The sequence below is a fragment of the Rhea americana genome, unplaced genomic scaffold (assembly GCF_003343005.1).
Source record: "Rhea americana isolate MKP2758 unplaced genomic scaffold, rheAme1 scaffold_155, whole genome shotgun sequence".
NCBI lineage: Eukaryota > Metazoa > Chordata > Aves > Rheiformes > Rheidae > Rhea > Rhea americana.
Genome location: NW_028185650.1, coordinates 1,675,312 through 1,698,232, shown reverse-complemented (window position 1 = coordinate 1,698,232; position 22,921 = coordinate 1,675,312). Strand labels below are relative to the sequence as shown.

The 22,921-nt window shown below is 43.1% G+C and overlaps 1 protein-coding gene across 1 annotated transcript in view; it reads left to right on the top strand.

Annotated features, from left to right (window-relative positions):
* The window catches only part of STARD9 (StAR related lipid transfer domain containing 9), a 94,451-nt gene that overhangs the window by 41,410 nt on the left and 30,120 nt on the right, over positions 1 to 22,921 (top strand). Inside the window, exons 8-20 of the mRNA XM_085299886.1 lie at positions 1,408 to 1,477; positions 2,789 to 2,861; positions 3,722 to 3,789; positions 4,773 to 4,870; positions 5,088 to 5,288; positions 5,706 to 5,803; positions 8,046 to 8,123; positions 8,960 to 9,034; positions 9,779 to 9,958; positions 16,456 to 16,507; positions 16,854 to 16,991; positions 17,163 to 17,245; positions 18,298 to 18,401. Coding sequence (XP_085156012.1) covers positions 1,408 to 1,477; positions 2,789 to 2,861; positions 3,722 to 3,789; positions 4,773 to 4,870; positions 5,088 to 5,288; positions 5,706 to 5,803; positions 8,046 to 8,123; positions 8,960 to 9,034; positions 9,779 to 9,958; positions 16,456 to 16,507; positions 16,854 to 16,991; positions 17,163 to 17,245; positions 18,298 to 18,401 — 1,318 coding nt within the window. The remainder of the gene's footprint in view (positions 1 to 1,407; positions 1,478 to 2,788; positions 2,862 to 3,721; positions 3,790 to 4,772; positions 4,871 to 5,087; positions 5,289 to 5,705; positions 5,804 to 8,045; positions 8,124 to 8,959; positions 9,035 to 9,778; positions 9,959 to 16,455; positions 16,508 to 16,853; positions 16,992 to 17,162; positions 17,246 to 18,297; positions 18,402 to 22,921) is intronic.

The following is a 22,921-nucleotide window of genomic DNA, read 5'->3' as shown; positions in this document are numbered from 1 at the left end:
GAAAGCTACACCAGAGAGCACAAGAACTGCTTTTCTTTGAAAATCATCCTATACTTGTGTGTGTGTGTGCCTGCATATACACTATAGTAATGGGATTTTTTAAAAAGTCTAGGTAATCCAAATACTTTTTTTTTTCTTGAGTGTGTATCAGTTGTTAGATGACTAGCATTAATTCCCATCTCTGGGCTARATTTTACTTTCATTACTATCTGCGGTGACAATCTCTAACAACATTAGAAATAGTTATTTGAGTCACGCTGAATTTTTAAATTCATCTTGACTTACACTCTGGCTGTAGATAAATTGTTTGATCTAGATAAATCACATTTTTCAGTACTCTGACCTCTCGTCCACACTGTAGTGGCCTACGGTAAAACAAAACCTCAATCAGAGCAGTAGTGAACTGAAAAAAATGAATAGCCCTGGACTTCAACTTTGAGATAAAACATTTGGGAAGGAACTGTTTTACTAGGGTGCATTGCATGGTAAGTCTCACTTSACAGCTCAGAGGGGTTTTTTTAGGAGTCTCCGCAGTGCAAATGATAAGTTATCGTCACCACAAAATGCAGAGGAGGCATTAAACTGGATTTATGTGATATACTAGCCTGCTGAGGTCAGTTTTGTGTCTGCTGGAATTTGCATTTTGTTAGGTGCTGGCAGTGCGATTAGGCACAGCAGCGTGCTGCCCTCCTCTGGGGCTGCCTTAGTCACAACCACCGTTCTGCTACCCTCGGCTCTGCAATGCAGTATTTCTCTCACTTGTTTTTGGCTAGCTTTTTCCTTAAAAATGAGATCAAATTTAAAAAAATATCCTCAAAGCAGGAGGTATAAAAGGCCGCATGTTTCATGTCATGATTTGGATACCCTCTGGGGAGAACGAGAGCATCGGGACTCTTAAGTGTTGCAGGCTCAGTGCTAATTAAAATTAAATACGTGCTTAAATATTCTACACAGGGAATGAGTCCTAATTCTGAGAGTCGTGTGAGCAGAACCATTACCCAGAGGCAACAGCTAAAATTTTACTCCTGTGCAGGATACGTACCCAAATAATAGTGGTAACATAACTGCATCTCCACGAGGAATTCCCAACTGTACTATTTTTTTTAAATATCGCTGTTCCACTGGTGAGTTGGAAATAGGTCCATCCTTTCAAGGTGCAAGGCGTTTTTATCATTGACGTCACTGCATCTGAACATGGACTGCAATGTTTTGTTTTACTTTATTTTAGCTAAAATAGTTCCACCAGTTCAGAGACTACTTGTAGAACAAGCAGGCATCCCAGCAGAATAGCTTTTTGCTCCAGATGTTGGGTAAATTGTTGTTATGACTCCACAGTGATAAATGAAATGAGGGGAATGAAACTTTCTGAGAAAAATATGCATTTAACTCTTTTTAAATGTTTGGCAGGATTGTCTCAACATTTAGTTACAGACTACAAGCAAGTTGTAGAACTTCTGGAGAAGGGAATTGCTAAAAGGTATTTTATAAAACGAACAAACTCTGCCTTTCTTTAACGCTTTTCTTTCTCCATGTTTTGATTCCATTGATGGCTGCTTTTTAACTTACCGCATTGCTGATGCTTTGCGATAGGCTATGTCTGGTTTTATGATCATTGCCAGGAAGATGCTGTATATCCTCGTATTATCCATAATCGTAGCCACAGGGGCTCACAAAGTTGTTGTTAAACATCTTTCTTCAAAACTGATCCCTTGCTGACTTACACACAAAATTCTGCCATCTGCCTGGGATAAAAAAGGTAAAGCCAGGGAAGTTTTTGCCATAAATGGTTTGGCATTTTCTTCCTCTGCTTGCTCGTGGCACTTTCGACCGCATAGCTTTCAACTCACTGCTAGTGCAACTTACTGATTTATGACTGCTGAAAAGATGATATGTTTTTCCTTAATTTTCATGCAAGAATTTTAAATTTTTGCACCCGATCACGTGCGTGGTTGCGACAAGAGGACTGCAGGAACTGGCATACCAGTGAAGTCAATTGTTAGTCGAGTGATTTTATTCCTCTTTCTACAGGCAGCCTTGAACACCACACAACTACCATCAGAGTGATGGAGAAAGAGTATTATTTCCAAAGGAGAATCCTTCAAATRCACAGCACAGTTCTAAGAGTGATGTTAACCCTTATGAGAAGGGAGGTTGAAATGTTAGGGTAGCAGTGACGCTGCCAAGTAAACATAAATTAATGCTACACTGTGACAAAGACAGAACGTGCAGCAGGATTAATTTTTGCTCCTTATGCTTGTGCCAATTAGTAGATATAACTCTGTTATAAAAAGAGAGTTTTTCAAAATGATAAGTTGCCAGTCTATCCGCTAGCGTAATGCTGCAGTGGTCTCATTGCTGCAGTAGAAGACGTAGCAAAATCACTGCTTCAGTGTTTGGGTTGTAGGTTTAYGTGTTGCTGAAATTTCAGCCTTTGTCATTTGCCTGAAACCGGGCCACTTCTCTTTGGGGGCAGTTTTTCAAAAACTTGTTTGGAATATACAGAAAATGCCTGTTTACCTGCAGTCTTCGTTTTTTATAAAATACTCTGCAGAGTGCCCGTTAGCACGTCTACGGAGACGACCGAGGCGTCGGAAAAGGGCCGCAGAGCRGGATGTGCCGCCAGCCGCCCCTCGGCGGGTCCCGCACGTGGGGCGGGAGCAGCGAGCCGCAGCCGCCCTTGTTGTTGCGGCTGCGCTAGCCGTTAAGCTTTATTTCTTTTTCTTTTCTTTTCTTTTTTCTTTTTTTTTAATCTTGCCCTCCTAACGGCGTGGTTTGTCGTCCTTTCTAGGATCACGGCAGCCACGCACGTTCACAGCGCCAGCAGCAGGTCCCACGCTATCTTCACCATCCACTACACCCAGGTTAGCTAAAAATAGTCTAACTTCCTTTTCTCTTCGCCCTCAAAAATCATTGTTCAATGGGTGGTGCCYTGGTTTTGTGTTATTTGTAGCAATTGCAGTGGAAACTGTTACTGATTTCCTTCGGCTCACCCTGCAGCCGTGTTTCCTACGCTGCCTGAGGTCTTGAGTATTCCTGTTCCTTCGTGCAAGCTGGTAGTTAGAAGCGATGCCAAAGACTCACTGTAAGAAGAAATACTTAAATTTTTAGGCAGCCTTTTCAAATGCAATGCCCCTTTTACCATGCTGTGCGAACCTCACRCAGAAAGGTTTGAGGTTCGGTTTTGTGATGCTCATTTCGGTTCCTCAGTTCCGGTATTACCTGGCGATTTACCAGCGTTTTGTGTCCGCCCAGCGTTTCGGCCCCGCTCATCTCTTTGGCGTCCAGCAGCCGGTGCGCTCCCGGAGGAACTGCATCCTTCCTGGCAGGGCCGCGCTGCAGCGCCCCGATAGACCTGCTCTGCCTCGCGCTTTCGGGCGTCCTGCGATCGCAGAACGTTTGGGGATGTTTTTCAGTAGTTTACAAAAGAACTTTGGAAAATGTTAGTGGAAGATAACTTTGCACGATCTGCAGGAGAGCCTCTCTCAGTCGCTGGCAGCAAAGCTTTCCTCGAGGGGAATCRGCCTAAGAGGATGGTTCCTGTGTCTCCCGAGAAAGCAGTCGAGTTGATGGTTCGACCATAGCGGCCCAAGATTACAAAGCAAGAGAGTGGGACAGTCCAACATATAAACAATTTCAAATAAAAGAAGGCACCTATTTTTTTTTTTTTTGTCATTAATGAAGTCAGAGGAATAATCTTCCTTAYTTACATTTTTATCTTCAGGCTATATTGGAAAACAATCTCCCTTCTGAAATTGCAAGCAAGATCAACTTAGTGGACCTTGCAGGCAGGTAATAATATAGCWAAGGAGTAAAAAGATACTGTTCTGTGCAAATGCTGGTATTACTRGCTTAGAAGTTGGCATTTAATATTTTAAAGTTTCTTTAAAATAACAATAAATCTGATTTTTGTGTATGGTAACAAGGCACRTTGAGTTAGCGTTGTATCTGTCATCCATTCTTCTGTACTGGGTGTTGGGTTTCACCGGAGAAGGGAATTCCTGGGTCCTYAGGTCCAGGGCTCTGCTGCTGCAGATGTTTAGTGTAATTCCATTTGGAAACTGCTACCTGCTGCTCTCAGTAAGTGGCTTTTCCAGTAGCTGGGGGGGCGGTTTTTACCAAACCCGAGCTTGAGGAGAGTAGATCGAGGGAGAGCTCCCCGCGGCTGCCTAGCACGGCAGCAGGGACCCGGCCCTAACTCGGCGCTTGCGTCGTTCGCCTGCCGGCAGCTCCGAAGTCCCCGAGCTCCAAAGTCCCCCAGCTTGGCTACGCGTTTCRGCGAGGAGTATGTGGTTAAGCTGGATGTGGCAGATGACAATAAGGTGGAAATTGTGCTGAGGAGTTGTAGAACTGCTACAGAATGTGACGTTTTTCTTTCTCGAGAATGTAAATTGCTGTGATTATTTGAGCACAGAAAGTAGTTTTGAGGGCATGTRTAATTTTTTTCCACAGAGCCAGTCTATCCTTACAGAGTTTTGTAATGTGAGTTGTTTTCTTAGAAYCTCTGTGATTAGATTGTCCAATTGAGGCTTGAATGTCTGTTTTGATGGGTCTCTAAAGCAGGTTGTGCCAGCGGCCTTTGACGGTTGTTGKGCTTTCTGAATCAAAAGATCGATGTTTTAATTAAAGTGTTCAAAGTATATCTGTTTTTAACTGCAGAACTTGCAATTTCTGTTTTCTTGCATGTCAAAAAAATGAATAATGCTTTCATATTGATTAAATATTAAACRTTTTTATTTGATTTGCATTATTTTTCCCATGCTTGTGTGCTTCAGTGAAAGAGCTGATCCCAGTTACTGCAAAGATCGAATTACAGAAGGTGCCAATATYAACAAGTCATTGGTTACACTTGGGATTGTCATCTCCACTTTGGGTAAGCGTATTAATTCTTTATGTTGAAGGACATTAATAAAACCGTAGGACTCACTCCCCATGTACTATGTTTTAATCTTTGTCTTTATTTACAAYAAGAAGGTAAGCAGAACAGTTGTGTGGCTTCTTCATAAACGATAATAACATTTAAGAAAATTAAATAGCTATGGTAGAAGAAGATAAGTCCTTCCATGAGCTCTCTCATATTTTTCTTTCAGCACAAAATTCACAGATGTTTAGCAGCTGCCAGAGCATAAACACCCTAACGAGCGAAGGGGAGAGCAGTCACGCAGGCAGCCCCTCCACAGGCAGTGTTGGTGGGACCAGGCGACAGGCTTACATCCCATACCGTGACTCCATCCTCACCTGGCTGCTGAAGGACAGTCTGGGGGGCAACTCCAAGACCATTATGATTGCCAGTGAGTTTGGTTTCTATTCACTGTTAATTTTTTGCACTGCATTAGCCCCGTAAAATACATCTTCACTGAGGTGCAAAGTCAGCTATGTCACTTACGAAAATTTTCGCATGATCAGATTCTAAGTCCTTCATAGGATACGCAAGGAGTAATCTTACTGAAAGGAAAAGGTGTGCTGATTGTGCATGACATTAAGCATAAGAGATGAGTCTTTCCAAGGTTACAGCTTTGATTTAATGCGATTTATTCACTTACAAATAGAATCTGGAGAAACCAATCTCTATGAGATTGATGAAATATCCTTAAGGATATTTTTGGTTTTGTTTTAAAGAAGCCAAACTAAAAAAATCCACCTTTTTGAAAGGCGTTGTTTCAGAGATTGCTTTTATTATAACACCAGTGCTTGTGTTCTCTCTGTAGCTATCTCTCCTGCCAGTTCCAGCTATAATGAGACCATGAGTACCTTAAGATATGCTTCTAATGCCAAAAATATAATTAATAAGCCCAGAGTGAATGAGGTGAGACTTTGAGCTTTGCTTTCATTCTTCCCCAGTTTTGTTGGGTGTATTTAACTTTTTTTCTGTTTATATGCACTCTAAATAGAAGTCATAACTGTTTTTCCCAATAGGATCCCAAGTGTTGCAGAAGTCATTTCTTTAATTTACTGCAATTTAAATCATTTAGAATTTCACGTCCATTAGACGTTCTTCTCTGTCCCTTTAGCTTCCCTCCTTCTTCTTTCTTCTCTTTGAATTGTTATGACACACGTTTGCTCTGCATCTTCTTTTCTAAATATTGGCAGGTTTGCAGATCTGTTAAGATTATTGGTTACTGTTCAACCTGTTGTTATAAACACACAACCCTTCCTTTAGGCATGTTAAARGAACACTGTTAAAGTTGCAAAGTCAAGAATTCAAACGTTAACTTGCCAGGATTAAGGCTGCTTGTGTAGTCTCAATTTGACCTCTTTTCAGTACACCAGATGATGAAGTCTTTAGGTACATGGGTGCCACGTTTGCCACAGAGACCCGATTTCATTCTTTGGATAAGAACCATGACTGTATGGTAAATTAGTCTCTTAGATTGTGTAGGGATCCTGCACACTCTGCATGTTAAAACATGGTCTGGTGTTAGTCTGACGCTGCCCTGGAGATCTGGGTTCGATCTCTGTCCTGCTGTGCAATACTAGTTCAGACACTTAAASTAAGTTTTTAATATGTATATGTTTCTCATTTTCCAGTCTATATTTCACATTTACGGAACAGAAAAAATATTAACACTCCCAGTCAAAGATGTACAGTCAAGCTGCTAGTTTGACTAGCAGTTGTGGACTTCTTAGTGTAGTGATGAGACCTAAAGATGCTCTTACTGCTTTCTGATGAGAGCTAAAAAATATTCTGTGAGGAAATGTCTTATTCTGTCTTCACAGCAAAGTTGAAATACCACATAGTAATCAAAATCTGGGATCACACATACTAGAAGTATAAAACTCGTGAACTGCTGCTCTTTGGTTGAGCATTCTTCAACTTGCACTTTGCAGGAGGTTGCACTCTTGCAGGGATCATGCAATTTAAGGACTGAATCACAGTGTAATCCTTTGGAGGAGATTGGAAACCTTTTAAGGTTTCACAAGAATTCTTGATTCTAGCATTTCCTAATCTTTGAGAACTTGACTTTGCACCTTTACTGGTTCCCTTCACTAGGGAACACTGCAGAAATGCAACAGACGTCATCGTGTTGGACCAGATTTACAGCTTCTGGTTCCACAGCAGAACTGGAGTAGTCATACTACTCCAGTCTCTCTCACTTGACTCAGGCAACCTGGTCTACACTATAATAAAATTCCTTAGGGCCTGGGTTTTCTAAAAGCCTTCTCCTCTGCTTTTTCGACATACCCTGAAATTCAGCAAGAYGACTTTTGTGCATAAGTTTTATTTGTACAGCCTCCTGAATTAAACTCCAAGTTATCTATTCCCGTTCTCTATTTAAAAAAATGCATTTCCTTCTTTGGGGCCATGTGCTCTCATGCTAACGTTTATGTAATTTATAGTTATCTGAGTATTTTACGATATTCCAGTCATTTCCAGGTCTTTGGAAATTAAATTTAGCCTATGAGCAATAAAATTTTATCCTTAGATAAAAGGATAAAGTCTTAGGGATCTAGTTCATCTATTTGCTCTCCTACAGATACTCTGTTAAATCTTGAGCAGAAAAAAAATTCTAATTCAGGGTTTCCCAAATTTAATTTGCAGCAATATCACCAGCACCTGCAAGAGTAGTTTTTAGACATTACTAGTGATGGCAACAGTGTGTTTGGTTTTGGCAGCAGCAGTTTGCAACTCTGACAGGCCACATGCAAGAAAACACGGTCCTGTGGGYGCAGCCCCTTGTTGCATACAACTTCTCAGCCTCTCAAAACGAGATCCCAATTTGTGTCCCCTTGCTCTCTTACACACCCTGTACTGGATGAGTAACTTAACAGTGTGTTCTGACCTGTTGGGGTTGAAAGTGGTGATGTGCCCAGCTATTGTGATGATGGGAAGAAATATTGTGTTAGGTGTGTGCTCAAAAAAGAGAGGAGGTGAAAGTCACGCGGCAAGAAACCCCCTGGGAGCCACTTGCCCCCGAGCAGCACGTCCCAGGGGCCTGGGAGAGTGTAACGGGGTATTGCTGTGGATTTTCCTCTTCTTTTCTTACTGTCGCCTGCGTTTGCTCCTGGCTTTTGTTTTTTTTTCTAATATCTGTGTCTCAATGTTTCAGGATGCGAATGTAAAATTGATCAGAGAGCTGCGCGAAGAAATCGATAGATTAAAAACGATGCTGCTGAGCTTTGAACTGGTATGTTGACCTCCTCCAAGCTGGAGAAGTGCTGGTGCTCTGGGGAGCTACAGCAGCCTAGTTTCCTCTTGTCAGATTATCTTTCCAGCTTTCTTTTAACTAGAGGRAAATTACATTGTTCTTTGAGTCATTTCAAAATAATTATAAGGCTAATTGCCTTTCTGACATTTCTCCTTTTTCTGGTGTTATATTAATAATCACAAAGTATAAGCTGTTGTGAGGTGATTAGAAAGGGCTTACTGGCTGTCTTCTGTGGAGTCAGCTGGCTTTGTTGCCAAGAAATACTTTGAAATATTTGCCTTGTAGGAGTAGAGAGCACCAAGACATTGCAAATCATTAATTATTAATGTAATTTCCCTGACAGGCTTGTTGCAGTCCTCTTCCCCCAAAAAGTGAGCTAGCAGACCTTGACCGCGGTTTGAAGGTACAGGTTGCCTGTACACTGTCCCCCACAAGAAGCTGTGAGTGTCTCTAAGCCTTCACAGTGCAGCTGGCCCTCTTTGTGGTTTTTTAATTTGGAAAAGTAATAGTTTCTTGGCTTTCCATACCATAGGGAGTACATTTTTCTGAGAGAAACTGCAGCAAGACTCCAGGATTTACTGACACACAAGTGTCTCTCTGTTGATGCCCCCTCTGCAGCTCTCCATAGAGAGTTGCATGCAGTAGCTAGAAAGGAGTTCACAAGCAAATTTAGAAGGAAGCATCAAATGTGTGTCTGTTTAATCTTTACTTCCCCTGAGTTCATCTCCCTGAAATCATGGAGAGTGGCAGAAGGTGGTTGCCAGTTGTGAATAAGGAAACCAACTCGCGGGTCTCCATAATTGTTGTTTGTGCAGAGGAATTCCAGTCCTTCCTGGAGTGACGACAGGGACGGAAATCTGACCGAGTTRGTCCTCCAGAATGAAATGAAGGTGTGTATGATCTGTTTGATGCTGTGACCCGCTCCTGCTCCACTTGGGTAGCATTGCCATAGTTTTGAAACCACGGTGCTGAAAATGTTTTTATCCTAATCCTTTCCTGCTTGGTCTGAGTTTGCAGAAAAGTGCCAGTCTTAATGCATGTTGAGTGTTCTCTACCAATTTTGTGTTGAACGCCTTGTGTGTCCTAACTAGGATGCGATGGATAGTATCCCATTAAGTCTGCACAACCTGTTCCGTCTCTGAAGCTGTGCAACCATATCACAATAGTTCGCCATACAGGTCCTTTGTCTTCTAAGATTAAACTCCTCCAACTCACTCGAAGGAAACTATTGTGCAGTCACCAAATTATAAAGTTTTGATCRCTAGGGACCTGGCGAGGTTTTGAACGTCTTGGTTTTAAATGTTGCTTAAGCTTGTCAGACAGGCAAAATACCTAGTTTGGAAATCCTTAAGTCAGCATGATCATATGTTTTTCAGATATTTTGGACTAAGTCTTCAATCGGCTAAACCTGCTTCACTAAGTGGTAGTACATTTTTTACCTGATTGTTTTAGTAGTCACAGAAAGGTACTACAATTAGAAAGATACCTACATTTCAGCTAGTGAAATAATTTGCAAGAGTTTATAGTAATTGGGGTGGGGGGGGAGGAAGCTGTTCTTTCTGAGGAAGTGTGTGTATGAGAAAAATTAACCTCTTTCAAAGGTAAAAACATTTTCTCTCCTGTTTTCCTTTAAGATCGAGCAACTGACCAAAGACTGGACAAAGAAGTGGACAGACAGAAAAGCCATCATGGAAGAATACAGTGTGGACATCAACAGAGAAAAAGCTGGAGTAACAATAGATTCAAGTTTACCTCATCTAATGGCGATGGATGATGATATCCTCAGTACAGGAGTGGTGCTTTATCATCTCAGGGTGAGACATTATCACTTRTGTTCTTTTTCCTTTTAATTTCAAAATGTGTGTTTCCTTTGGGAATGGAGAGCGAGTAAGGCTGCATTACTACACTAGCTGTCAAAAAGTAAAGGCCGTAATCCCCAAGAAGAGCAAATGTATGACTACACAGAAAATAACAGCAAAACAGGACACATGAAGAGGAAGGAAAAGGAGTGCGTTCTCTATCACCTGTACAGAGCAAACCACAATGACTGGAATAATAATAAGTTGACCTCTTGCAAATGCAAGACTATTTGGTAATGTATTTTAAGCAAATTAGATGCCCGAATGCCCTRCATGTGCATGGAAATAATTTTTGCCTGCAGAACATGAGAAAAGATCACACGTGTGTGTGTAAAGGTAAAGGATGGTGCTTAAACTATACTAGACATATTGGTCCAGATTTTACTGGTACTAGTATACCTGAGACTGGAATGCTTGTATAGGTGCAGATCAAATGTAATGGTAAGCTTCGACAAGATCACTTTGGCAGTGACTTCTGTCATCTGCTGTTTTAACCTCATCAGGCCTGCTAAGTGCGTTCCGGCTAGGGAGCTTGAATGCCACTTGCTTCTGATCCCRTTTGAGTGGCTATTTTCCAGGATCAGGCAGAAATCTTGTCTTCATAGGAATCTTTTTGCTGTGTAGCTGCTCATTTAGGGCAAGGTTTTCACCAAGATACTTCCACAGCATYGTGTGTGTATTTTGCCGTGTTCTAACTGCAGATGTGCGTGGCTAGGTCAAATGTTTTGGGGRGTGGGGGTCTTTTAATAAATCAGCACTAATCTGGATTTTAACTTTGTGATGATATTTAAATGAATAGTAGTTATGAAAATATTGATGATATTTAATACAAAATGAATGATGCATGGGCAGCTCTTCAGAAGTGCACTCATTAGCAAAACAATGTGTTACTATACAGTTAAAACCATGTGTCTGCCTACTAATAAAAGATCTTCATCCAAACTTAAGRTCTGTGCTACTTGATACATTTTAGGGACCCTGAAAGTTAGGGTTTTTTTCTCCTATTAAGAAATAGCAGCAAGTATTTGGGATAAAAATCATACTATTCATCACTAAATTGAAGGAAAAACTGTACTGATTTTCCTCAGGCCAGCACAGAGAAATTGTACCAGGTAATAATTACATATCAAGTAGTAACATTCAGTGTTCTACAACATCCACCTTGAACTACTCAATCCTACATTAACATTAAATATTTATTAAAGGTAATTGCCACTACGTAATTTTTTTCCATTGTGTGGCAGTTTGGAAACAGTAAATATTTTCATATACTAATTTTAGCAATGAGTAAAGTAATTTAACTATTAATTTTAATAATGAAATTTGGTTTGAAGAGTCACCTTCTGAAGTCATTAACCAGWGTCTCATTTCACACTAACATCTTTGTCCCCTCTTTCTTTGCTCCTAGATGCTGCCTTTTCTTTTCTTTGTGCTTTGCATCTTTTAGACTCTGGTGTCTATTACCTTCGTCTGAACAGCAAGAAGGTAAAACATTAGCAGTTTATTAGGGTTTTGATGTATGGCAGTACGTTATTTTGTATTTTTAGGGAGGGGACATGGCAGCAGTCTTCAGATCATATAGAATAAGCAGTGTTACTCTTTCATTCTCTTGTTATTCCATAGTATTAATTGAACTAATCAATGCTGTGTCTGTGCTTACAGAACCTTTCTTTCTGAGGTTCTGTTCTTTTTTTCTGACTCTCTTTAACAAAAGTAAATATTCTCTCTATAATGTAACTGGCTTTTTTTTGCATAACTTAAAAATACAGGATTTGTTTGTATCAGTTTAGAAAAAGACATACTTTTTCTTCATAAACTCTTCTGGAAGTTGGAGTACTCCCAAAACTGAAGGGAGGAGGTAGTCTCTCTCCTCTCTCTGTGGCTCTGTAATCTGCCTYGGGAATTCCTCCCTTTCTCAGGAAACACTGCCAAAAGAAGGCAATAGTGCAGAGGGGACTTTAACACATAAATGAGCATGTATCTCAGTATGTTAAGGTGAAGCTATGCAATCGTTTGATTTGGAATTGTCTGTCTTCCACTTTTTCAGGTAGAATAACCARTATTAAAGTAGGAAAGAGTATCTCTCTTCAGCACATTTAAATTACTAGATGAATAATAGCATTCAGAAATGACATTGAAGTGGGTCTCATTTGTGGCAAGTTCTGTTCTGTTTTCTTCTTTAATGTGGATAAGTTTGCTTGCACGTTATCTGTATCCTTGCTCACGGTTGCAGTGTTTTGTTGCGCTTAAACTCAGCTGGGATCACTCCACTAACTGGGTGTGTTCAGCTATTGGGAATTTCATGAGCAAATGTGCTGTGATAACATTTTTTGGGTTTAATTGTATTCCCAGAGAATTATTTCAGCACTCTGGACAAAACTGTCGTTCAGAGGTATTATAATATCTCTTTGCTTGGTGAATAGGGTGATCGATAAAGAGGGGTTTTGGGGGTCAGTTTATTTTTATTTTTATGMGTGTGAAGTACTTGGTGACAACTCGATTGCTTGAAGTGAGTCGAAGGCAAAATGAATCATGAAGTTTTCCTACAAGATGTGGCCAAGGCAGGTAGATATTTTGCGGCTGAGTCTGCTGAACGTTAATCTGACACGTAACTAGAAAACTACCCCAGAGTAGGGGCACTGGGCACAGCCCAGCTTTCAGCCTCTGCAGCGAGGGGGTCTCCATGGGGCTCATAAGTTCAGTTTGCTGCTGTTCAGAGATCCGAGACCTATGAAGAACTGAATGATAGTTGTTTCCTTCCCCTCTGATGCCAAGAAACCACAGAGATTTATCTGTATTTAACTGTAACTACATCGTCTTACAGTAATGCACGCCCTCCTGTTTCGCAGTCTTAAGGCTTGTAATTATTCATGCTTCATCTTTAAAGCTAGGTTATAATATGCTTGGCACAGAGGGCATTATTCTAACTGGGATTCTAACTAGGAAAATCAGGTAGTTCAATGAYCATGATTTTATATAACTTTAAAAGTTTCTGCTAAACTTGTTCAGTTTGTTCAATAACCACTGTTATTGAAYAGTGTTCAAATATAATATAAATATATTTAAAAATGGTCTGGCTTTGTTTTCCTAAGGAAAAAGACAGAACTGGTAATGGAACGTGTTGGGCAGGCCATAACTTCATTGCTTTTATTAGTAGTTTGTTTTCATAGTTTTGATTAAATGACTCTGTTTTGTTGATATTCCCACTGTAAGGTAAGAATACAGTCTCCCTTCCATCATTGGCCCACAACATGGYTCTGGTCTACATGTCCTTGGGACTTTTGTTCCTAGGCAGTTCTTTTCATAGAATCAGTAAGGATGGAAGGGACCTCTGGAGATCATCTAGTCCAATCTCCCTGCTCAGCAGGGTCACCTAGAGCATGTTAGACAGGGTTGCATCTAGGCGGGCCTTGAAGATCTCCAGAAAAGGAGACTCCACAACCTCTGGGCAACCTGGTCCAGTGCTCCGTCACTCTCACAGGGAACAAATTCCCCCTCACCTTCAAGCAGAACTTCCTGTGCTTCAAATTCTGCCCATTGCCTGTTGTCCTGTCACATGGGACAACTGAAAAGAGTTTGTCCCCGTCCCCTTGACACCCTCCCTTCAGGTACTTATACACRTTGATAAGATCCCCCYTCAGTCTTCTCTTCCCCAGGCTGAAGAGGCCCAGCTCTCGCAGCCGTTCCTCATAGGGCAGGTGCTCCAGCCCTCTGAGSATCTTCGTAGCCCTAYGCTGGACTCCCTCCAGTAGCTCCATGTCTCTCTCGGACTGGGGAGCCCAGAACTGGACACAGTACTCGAGATGAGGCCTCCCCAGGGCTGAGTAGAGAGGCAGGATCACCTCCCTCGACCTGCTGGCAGCACTCTTCCTAACGCACCCCAGGAGACCACTGGTCTTCCTGGCCACAAGGACACATTGCTGGCTCATGGTTCAACTTGTCATCCACCAGCACTCCCAGGTCCTTCTCTGCAGAGCTGCTCTCCAGAAGGTCAGCCCCCAGCTTGTCCTGGTGCCTAGGGTTATTCCTCCCTAGGTGCAGGACCCTGCACTTGCCCTTGTTGAACCTCAGGAGGTTCCTCTCCGCCCAGCTCTCCAGCCTGCCCAGGTCTCTCTGAATGGCAGCACAGCCCTCAGGTGTCTCAGCCACTCCTCCCAGCTTGGTAGCATCAGCAAACCTGCTGAGCAGGCACTCTGTCCCCTCATCAAGGTCGTTGATGGAGAAGTTGAACAGGGTGGGACCCAGTACTGAGCCCTGGGGGACGTCACTAGCCACAGGCCTCCAACTGGACTCCACGCCACTGATGATGACCCACTGAGCTCTGCCTTTCAGCCAGTTCTCAGTCCACCTCACTGTCCACTCTTCTAACCCACACTTCCTGAGCTTATCTAGGAGGATGTTATGGGAGACAGTGTCAGAAGCCTTGCTGAAGTCAAGGTACACAACGTCCACTGCTCTGCCCTCATCTACCCAGCCAGTCATCCCATCCTAGAAGGCTCTCAGATTGRTTAAGCAGGATTCCCCTTGGTGAATCCATGCAGGCTACTCCTGATCACCTTCTTATCCTCCATATGTCTAGAGATGACATCCAGAACGAGCTGTTCCATCCCCTTTCCAGGAATGGAGGTGAGGGTGACCAGCCTGTAGTTGCCTGCATCCTCCTTGCCCTTTTTGAAGGCTGGAGTGACACTGGCTTTCTTCCAGTCCTCAGGCACCTCTCCAGTTCTCCATGACTTTTCAAAGACGATGGAGAGCAGCCTGGCAACAACATYCGCCAGCTCCCTCAGTACCCATGGGTGCATCCCATCCGGGCCCATGGATTTGTGGATGTCTAGCCTGCCCAGAAGGTCTCTAATCCTATCCTTCTCAACCAAAGGAAAGTCTTCTCTTCTCCAGACTTTCTCCCTCACGWCCAGGCTGCAGGATTCCTTAGCAGTGAAGACTGAAGCAAAGAAGGCATTCAGTAATTCTGCCTTCTCTGAATCCCTTGTCACCATGGCCCCCTCTCCATTCAGTAGCTGGCCCACGTTTTCCCTAGTCCTCCYCTTGCTGCTGATGTMGTTGAAGAAGCCCTTCCTGTTGTCCTTGACATCTCTTGCCAGACTCAATTCCAACTGGGCGTTAGCCTTCCTCGCYGCATCTCTACATACTCTGACTACATTCTTATAATTCCCCCAAGTAGCCTGTTTCCTCTTCCACATTCTGTGTGTTTTCTTCTTCTGTCTGAATTTGGCCAAGAGCTCCTTGCTCACCCATGCAGGTCTCCTGCCCCTTTTGCTGCCCTTCTTATTCATAGTGATGCACTGCTCTTGAGCTTGGAGGAAGTGACGTTTGAATATTAGCCAGCTTTCCTGGACCCCCCTTCCTTCTAGGGCCTTAACCCATGAGATTCCTCCAATTAGGTCTCTGAAGAGCCCGAAGTCCACTCTCCTGAAGTCCAGGGTTGCAGTCCTGCTTGTTGCCTTACTTCTTTCCTGCAGGATCCTGAACTCCACCATCTCRTGGTCACTGCAGCCAAGGCTGCCCCCAACCTTCACATCTCTAACCAGTCCATCTCTGTTGGTAAGGACAAGGTCCAGCAGGACACTCTTCCTCGTAGGCTCCTCCACCACCTGTGAGAAGAAGTTATCATCAATGTATTGCAGGAGCCTCCTGGACTGCTTGTGCCTTGCTGTGTTGTCCCTCCAGCAGATGTCAGGGTGGTTGAAGTCCCCCATGAGAACCAGGGACTGTGATCCTGAGGCTACCTCCAGCTGTCTGTAGAAGGCCTCATCAACTTCCACTTCCTGGTCAGGTGACCYGTAGTAGACACCGACAACAGTGTCCCCCATGTTGGCCTGCCCTTTGATCTTCACCCAGAAGCTCTCAACTGCCTCTTCCTCCTCCCCATCTAGGCAGAGCTCGATGCATTCCCGTTGCTCTCTCACATAAAGAGCAACTCCACCACCTTGCCTTCCTGGCCTGTCTCTCCTAAAAATCACATAGCCACCCGTGGCAGCGTTCCAGTCATGAGAGCTATCCCACCATGTCTCCGTGATTGCTCTGTGAATTTATTTAATGTTCAGGTTTGGGAACGTTCCCACTTCTATAATCACCAAGACAACATTTTTATAAATGTTATAAAAGCTTGTGATGCTTATAAAAGCATCAAAACAGGTTCACGTTCAAAATACTTGTCTCAAGCACATTCAAGAAATCATCTGGTGAGGGTTACTTCATCTACCGGCGTTGCAATAGGAGAAGCTGAAGGAGCAGCAGGATTAGAGCAGTTGCATCGCTGCGGGGGCCCAGGCTGAAGTATTACAGAGCAGTAGCTGTGGTTTGCTCTAAACAATCCGGTCAGAGATAATTTATTTTAGGTATTTACTAAGATGCTGTACTAGAGCTTTTTTAATCATTATGTATAATTTGCTTTCAGTAWCTGAGTTTTAATTTCTTTTTTCTTGGTTTAGGAAGGAACTACCAAAATTGGAAGAAGTGATTCAGATCAAGATCAAGATATTGGTAAGAGAATGAGATTACAAATTATTTGATAGTATAATAAAGTCAAACCAGGAGAATTTTGTTTCTTGTGTGTAATGTTTCAGTTTGTCAGCTTTCTCTAAGTAAGAAGGTAAGCAAAAGAGCATGAATGTTTAAGCTGTCAAAAACTGGGCAGTTAATTTTTGTTGCTGTTCATGAGGTCAGAAAGTCCTAATCTTGCTATGACCTATCGTAAACTAATGGCACAGGTGATCATGATAAATTATAAATGTTTTTCAGCTGTCCTTGGTCATAGTATTTTAGATTTAAAACCCAGATGACTCTGATTATCTTTCATTTCGTTTCGTTTCTGCAACTTTCATTGCAGTTTTGCAGGGCCGGTGGATTGAGAGGGACCACTGCACGATAGACAACAACCGGGGCGTCGTGACTTTGCGGCCGGCTCGGGGCGCGCGCTGCTCCGTGAACGGGCGCGCTGTCGCGGGCTCGTGCCGCCTGTCGCAAGGTAAGGCCCGCTCCTCGCGGGGAGCGGAGCCCGTCCGCCGGCCCCAGGGTCCCGGCTTCCACACTGGAAGGCGTAAAACCCCCTGGCGTATCTGCTGGGCACCACTAGCATGTGCAGTGCTGAACGTTTGCTGAATTACGTCTCTGTAATAACTTTGCTGCCTGTTTACAGGGGCCCTCGTTGTCCTCGGCAAGGTTCATAAATTTAGATTCAACCACCCGGCAGAAGCTGCTGCCTTAAGACGAAGGAGATCAGTAAGTCCTGCGGCTCCRTGTTTATTTTTTCCTAATACTTCCATTGATTTCCCTGATTATTTTCCTCCTAACAGCAAGCCTGACASAGATAATATTTCTTCGCGTCATCGTATTGACTTGCTCCGTTTCCTCCRTCTAATGGTCCGTAATGACACTGAACCTTCTGTGAGAGGGCACTGTAGCGCGTTCTCRCAGACGTGCTCAGCAAAAGATGGTGCAGATCTCTTGAATAATTTAGTGCTTCCTATTTCTAGTCAGGACTTCAGGGGGTTGAAACAGAGAGGCAGAATGCTGCAGTGAAAAGACCAAATTAGAATCTTTCCACTTTTGATCGTTTTCAGAACTCTCCTCTTTGCACTCCCATTTCACTGCCCGCAATGGGGAGCACTGGAAGAAATGGAGAATTTACGGCATTAAGTGCCTGAGTGTTGTTATCCCTGAAAGCACTTAATTGTTACTTACATCAGAAATAAATAAAGCATTTCTTGGTGTATTAATCACAGGAACTAACTACTGCAAGATATTATTCGGTCAGCTAGTTGAATAATGCTTCAAAATAAAATTAGCTCTTTTGATGAAATGATCAGCATACATAACTAAAAGTCTGACTTTAAAAATGTAAATTTTCCTGTTAAAGATGTTGTCATGTTGCAAAGTGATGTTGGCAAGAAACTTGCTTTTAAAACAGATTATCACATAATAACATTTTACCCTTTTTGCTCAACTGCACTTTTGTGCTCACTTCTGTAGCGGAGACAGAGAGTTTAACTTTGGCTTGCTTTTGTTCTTTATTTCTTGATTAACGAAACAAGCAGCACATTATAACAGAGCTACAAGAAGAGATGTACTCAGTAACAAATATTTAACAATTTTACAAAATAGCAAAGACTAAGCAGAACTATAACGAGATTGTAAGCTCACATGCATATTATAAATCGTAAGCTGTCGYGCATAATACACAGCATTGTATGAAGCAACAGTGGCACTGGTGAGAAGCTCCTGGGTTGCTGTGATATTTTGTTCTTTCTGTTCTCATTTTGTACGGTTTGTAGCTTACGGAGCCACCAGCCGTTCTGAGCCGTGGAACTTTGGACTGGCTTAACTTGGATGGAAATTTCGCCCATTCTCCTCGCTATATCCCTTCTCCTCTTGAAAAGTAAGTTGGAAAAAATATATATTTCTCCTGTGGGACAATGGCTGGAACCAGGACTTGGTTCAGACAAAAATGAGTTGCGCATAGAATAGATCCCATCATGTTTACAACTATTTAGAAGAAAGTAAGTGTCCAGGAAAATGCGTGGGTCAACTGCTTAATTTTATAACTTTATACTATCCAAACAACAAACTTGTTTTTTTTTTTTTTTTTTTTTTTTTTTTTTTTTTTTTTTTTTTTGCACACAGTCAATATTGATGTACAATCAAGGAAATAGAAATACCTGGATTAAGACTGTCAGGCAGTCTTAATTCCATTCATTTGCACATCTGTATTATAGCTGTTTTGATTTACAAGAATTTTTTTTTTTTAATTACAATATTCTTACCTCATTGCACAGATTGGGCTTTTCTGGATAGAAATCATGATTTACTAAAGGTAATTATTACCATTATTACAGATTCAGTTCCCCTGCTAATTTGTTGTAGAACTCAGAAGCTTCGTTTAATCATAAATTCCCTGTAGCTCAAGTCTTAAAAAAAAAAAAAAAAAWAAAAAATTGAATAGTGRGTAAAGCACAGACCATTTCCAAAATGTTGAAAAGAGACTTATATTCAATGTCTCAACCCAGTGTCACAGGTTTTCAAATGATTACCTCACTGAAAATGAAAAGCATTATAATATCGCATTCACTTGATTTTTGTGAATGAATGTGTGTTACAGGAATAAGAAAAAACACATCCAATATTGGTTGTCTTTCACGTGAAGTAGTCCAGTCTTTTGTTTCACTGGAACAATTTTTTGGCGAAGGTAAACCAAAGGGCTCCTTTTAGGCTTCTCCTACAGTAACCAATAAGCCTGCGTTTCTGGCCGGACAAGTGGTTTTGCCCTTGCAGGGGGCTGAACTGCTTATGATCTAGACAGCTAACCTAAGAGCTGTAATATGAGAATAAAATGAGATGTAAGTGGTCTCTCAACAGAGCAACCTTTGCAAAGACAGGTCAGTGTCAAGGACTAAAAGGTGCGACTTTGTAGTTGGGAATATAGCTCTAAATGGACTAGAGTGAGCACTTGTTTGCTGGTCAGTGAAAAAGTCCCTCCAGCCCAATGTAGTAATAATAAATAAGGTTAAAAAAAAAATTAAAGTTAACACATCTAAATCATGCTGATTTTTTTTCACCCCACTAATTTGCCTTCCTCCTATGCTACAGCGATTTCCTCCAGGGGAAGATACAAACTAGGCTGTAAGCTTTCATTTGAATTTACCATATTGAAACAAAAATCTGTACTTGCAGCTGAATTACAGACAAGTTTTCCTACTTGATCTTTTGCAAATGGTTTGCAGCTTTGTAGCATGTATGACCTGTATTTTTAAGGCAGAACTACAGTAGGATTTACCCTGAAACTACCACCAATTTAGAAYATGCAAGAAGTCTAAAATTTGATGTCAGTGGCAGGTACTGTGAATACTCATTAGTATATTGAAAATTCATTGAACTGGGTTATCTTCTGGTGAGACGAAAATGGCATTATAGAAGAGTCTGAAAAAATAAATCSTATCATAAAGTGCGATTCGTTCATGGAAAAAACCCCACAGCAGCTGCACGCAAAAATGATTTAGAAAGTGCTGGGCTTTCGTGGCTTAAGTGCRCCTTAGTTAGGAACTGATGGTATTTTGCTTTCTTCTGGAATTTTTATTTCAGTGCACGTAAACATATATATATATATATATGTATATATATAAAACCATATATGTTGTGATAATCTTTGCTTACAGTCCCTTGTCTCCTGTGCTGTTGGTATGATTATATTATTTTTCCTGTCCATTTTCACGGGGCTGAATTGCTGATGTGAGCTCTAATTCTACGTTAAAACATACGGGAAAGCAAGAGATGGAACAAATCTCTACCGGCGAACCCAAGTATGAGACGTCGCGAGCGCGAAGCTTCCCTCGGGAGAAGGGGGCGCGTCGCTCAGCGGCTCGAGTCTCTGCCYCGCTCGGGGAGTCCTCGCTCCCRCCCTGCCCCAGAGGTGCTCCACGGMTGGCCGCGAGCACAATTTGTGAAATTCTACTGAAATGGAAAGGAAAAATGTCCGTAGGTGAAGCACCCGGTACTGTAGGGCAGAGCAGAGTTGTTACTCCGGTGTGGTGCGATTAACGTGTCCGAGCGTTGTGCCGGGGAGAGGGGCCCGCTTCGGCAGAGYGGTTGAGGGGTTGCTCGGTAAGTCATTTACCCTCTGCTGATTGGGGAGTTTAGACCAACGCGGGGGGAAAGCAGCAAAAATCAGCTGCGGAGGCGTGTTTGTGCTGTGACTTAGAGTGACCCGCCGGAACCGCGCGTGGCGGCGGCTCCCCGAGGGGAAGGGTTCCTCCGCRCGCCCCGAGCTGGGTTATTTCGAAAGGTTTCCGGCCCTCCTGCCGCTGCTGCTTTTCGGGTTTCTCCGTCCCCGTCTCCTCCTCCGCTTTTCCTCCGCGTGGCTTTGCGTAGCCGGCAGGGTTTTCGGGGGCTGGAGGAGGGGATAGCGCCAGGTCTCCGCTGCTGCTGCTGCGTCGCCCTTGCCTTGCCGCGGCTCGGAGAGGCCGGAGGGGAGCGCGAGGCCGGGCCGGGCCGCGGCGCGGCCRCGTCGGTGCGGCACGGCGCCCAGGCTGCACGCGCGCGTGTGTGTGTGCGTGTGCGCGGGATGGAAATCGGTGCGTCGGCTCGAAACCCGGCCGCGGGATCGCTCGCAGCGCCGGGCTTTGCAAACGTGCAAAATGGCCTGCCGAAATCGTCCGCTCTGCTTTGTCGTTAACTCTTCCACCGCTGGAAAAAGTCTTTAGTAAGCGAGAAGTGGGACTCGAGCCCAGGCAGGCAGAAAGGCGACACTAACTTGCCTGAGGTATTTTTTGAGAAAACTGGTGAATTCAGCTTTAAGCAATGGTGTTTTCTGAGGTTTTTTCCTGTTTTTTTTTTTCTTCTCTCGCTCGAGCCGTTCTTTGAGCCTGAAGACTTGGTTGCAGAAAGCATTTTGCCTCAGCGCGCAGCTATCGCTGCCATAGTTACTGAAAGCTGCATTACGCCGTAGGAGCCGCCAGGCTCTGCAGCAGCAGTGCGAGCGCTGGGGCAGGAGCGGAGGAGCGCTGCGCAGCGGGCCCCCCGCGGGCTGCCGGCCGAGCGGGCCGGAGAACGTGCGGGTTTACGAACGGCTCGTTTAGCGTGCGTCACGCCAACTTTGTGGAGAGAAAGGCGAGCTGCAAAGACAGCCCAGCAGCGTTGGTCTAACGTGAAGATCTTTGCAGTAATTCGTTGTTGCATTTAGTTTAAGGTCGGTGTCTTTTTGTTGCTGTCGTTTTCCTTGCTGGTTTTAGGGGTTTGCTTGGGGGGGGGGAGGTAACTGTTGACACTCCTTGCTGCATTTGCTGCACCTAGAAATCTGCATGCATTTATGTGTTCTCTGCAGGGATGCCTCTGCCCGGGGTGTTTTGATTGCTTTTTTTTTTTTTTTTAACATGCTCTATGCTGGTCCAGTGAAATGCAGTGCTTACATATGAGAGAAGTCTTGATAGCTGCAGAAATGAAGCTGGCTGTCTTAGGTTCGTCCGGAGGTTGTATAATTTTCTTCCCTGCCAGAACTGCGCCGAGCGCAGGTTGTTTAYGGGGAAGGCAGCGGCACAAGCTCGAGCAGAAATCGGGCCGTGCTGGGCTCCTGTGCCACAGGATTCCTGTGCTTCAGGTCTAAATCTTACCAGGTTTAAGACATGTTTTAGCATAAAGAAATGAGTGACCTCCTCTACCTATTCCAGAATATGGTTATGTTTTTTTCATAAATTAGTGATGTTTGGGTTCAGTTTGATTATTTGATTAATCAAATACGTATTTCGCAAGCTGATTGATCTTTAAATCGTCTATTTGGTGATTCAGCTACCAGGCTCTCTGGGCCGTTGTCACCTTGTTTTTAGGTTTAGTTTGTGGTGTTATTTTCACAAGGCAGCCAGGGTATGTTGATGTGATGCGATATGTTCAAAAGCACAAGAGGAATATTCTGAATTCATGTCCTTGGTTTTAACAGCGTCTGCAAGAGGCAGGTCTGTATCCCAAACCAGCCAGGCATTTTGTTCGCAAGAGCAGTAGACTCACCACTAGTTTAAAAAAAAAAAAAAAAAAGAAAAAAAAAACACTCCATCTTCTGCCATACCTGTATTATGTAAGTGGCAGTGCATGAATTTTCATTATCTTTTTGTTCCACTTGAGAAACCATCTTTAAGAAGCAACTTCATAAACGCTGTTTAATGTTCAAACTCTGTATTCAGATATTTGGACCTGCCTTTACTGCCCTCTCTCGTATTTTTTTTGTTTGTTTTCTTTTTTATTTGCTTGGTTTCTCTGGCAATATTAAAATTAGGAGACGGGGCAAAGACACTGAAATAGCAGCAGAGCCGTGACCGGTGCATACGCTCTCACCAACGGTAAGACAACCCACCTACTTCTACTACAGAAACTTTAGAGGAAGAGATAATCATGGCATCAAAACGCACATTGTAA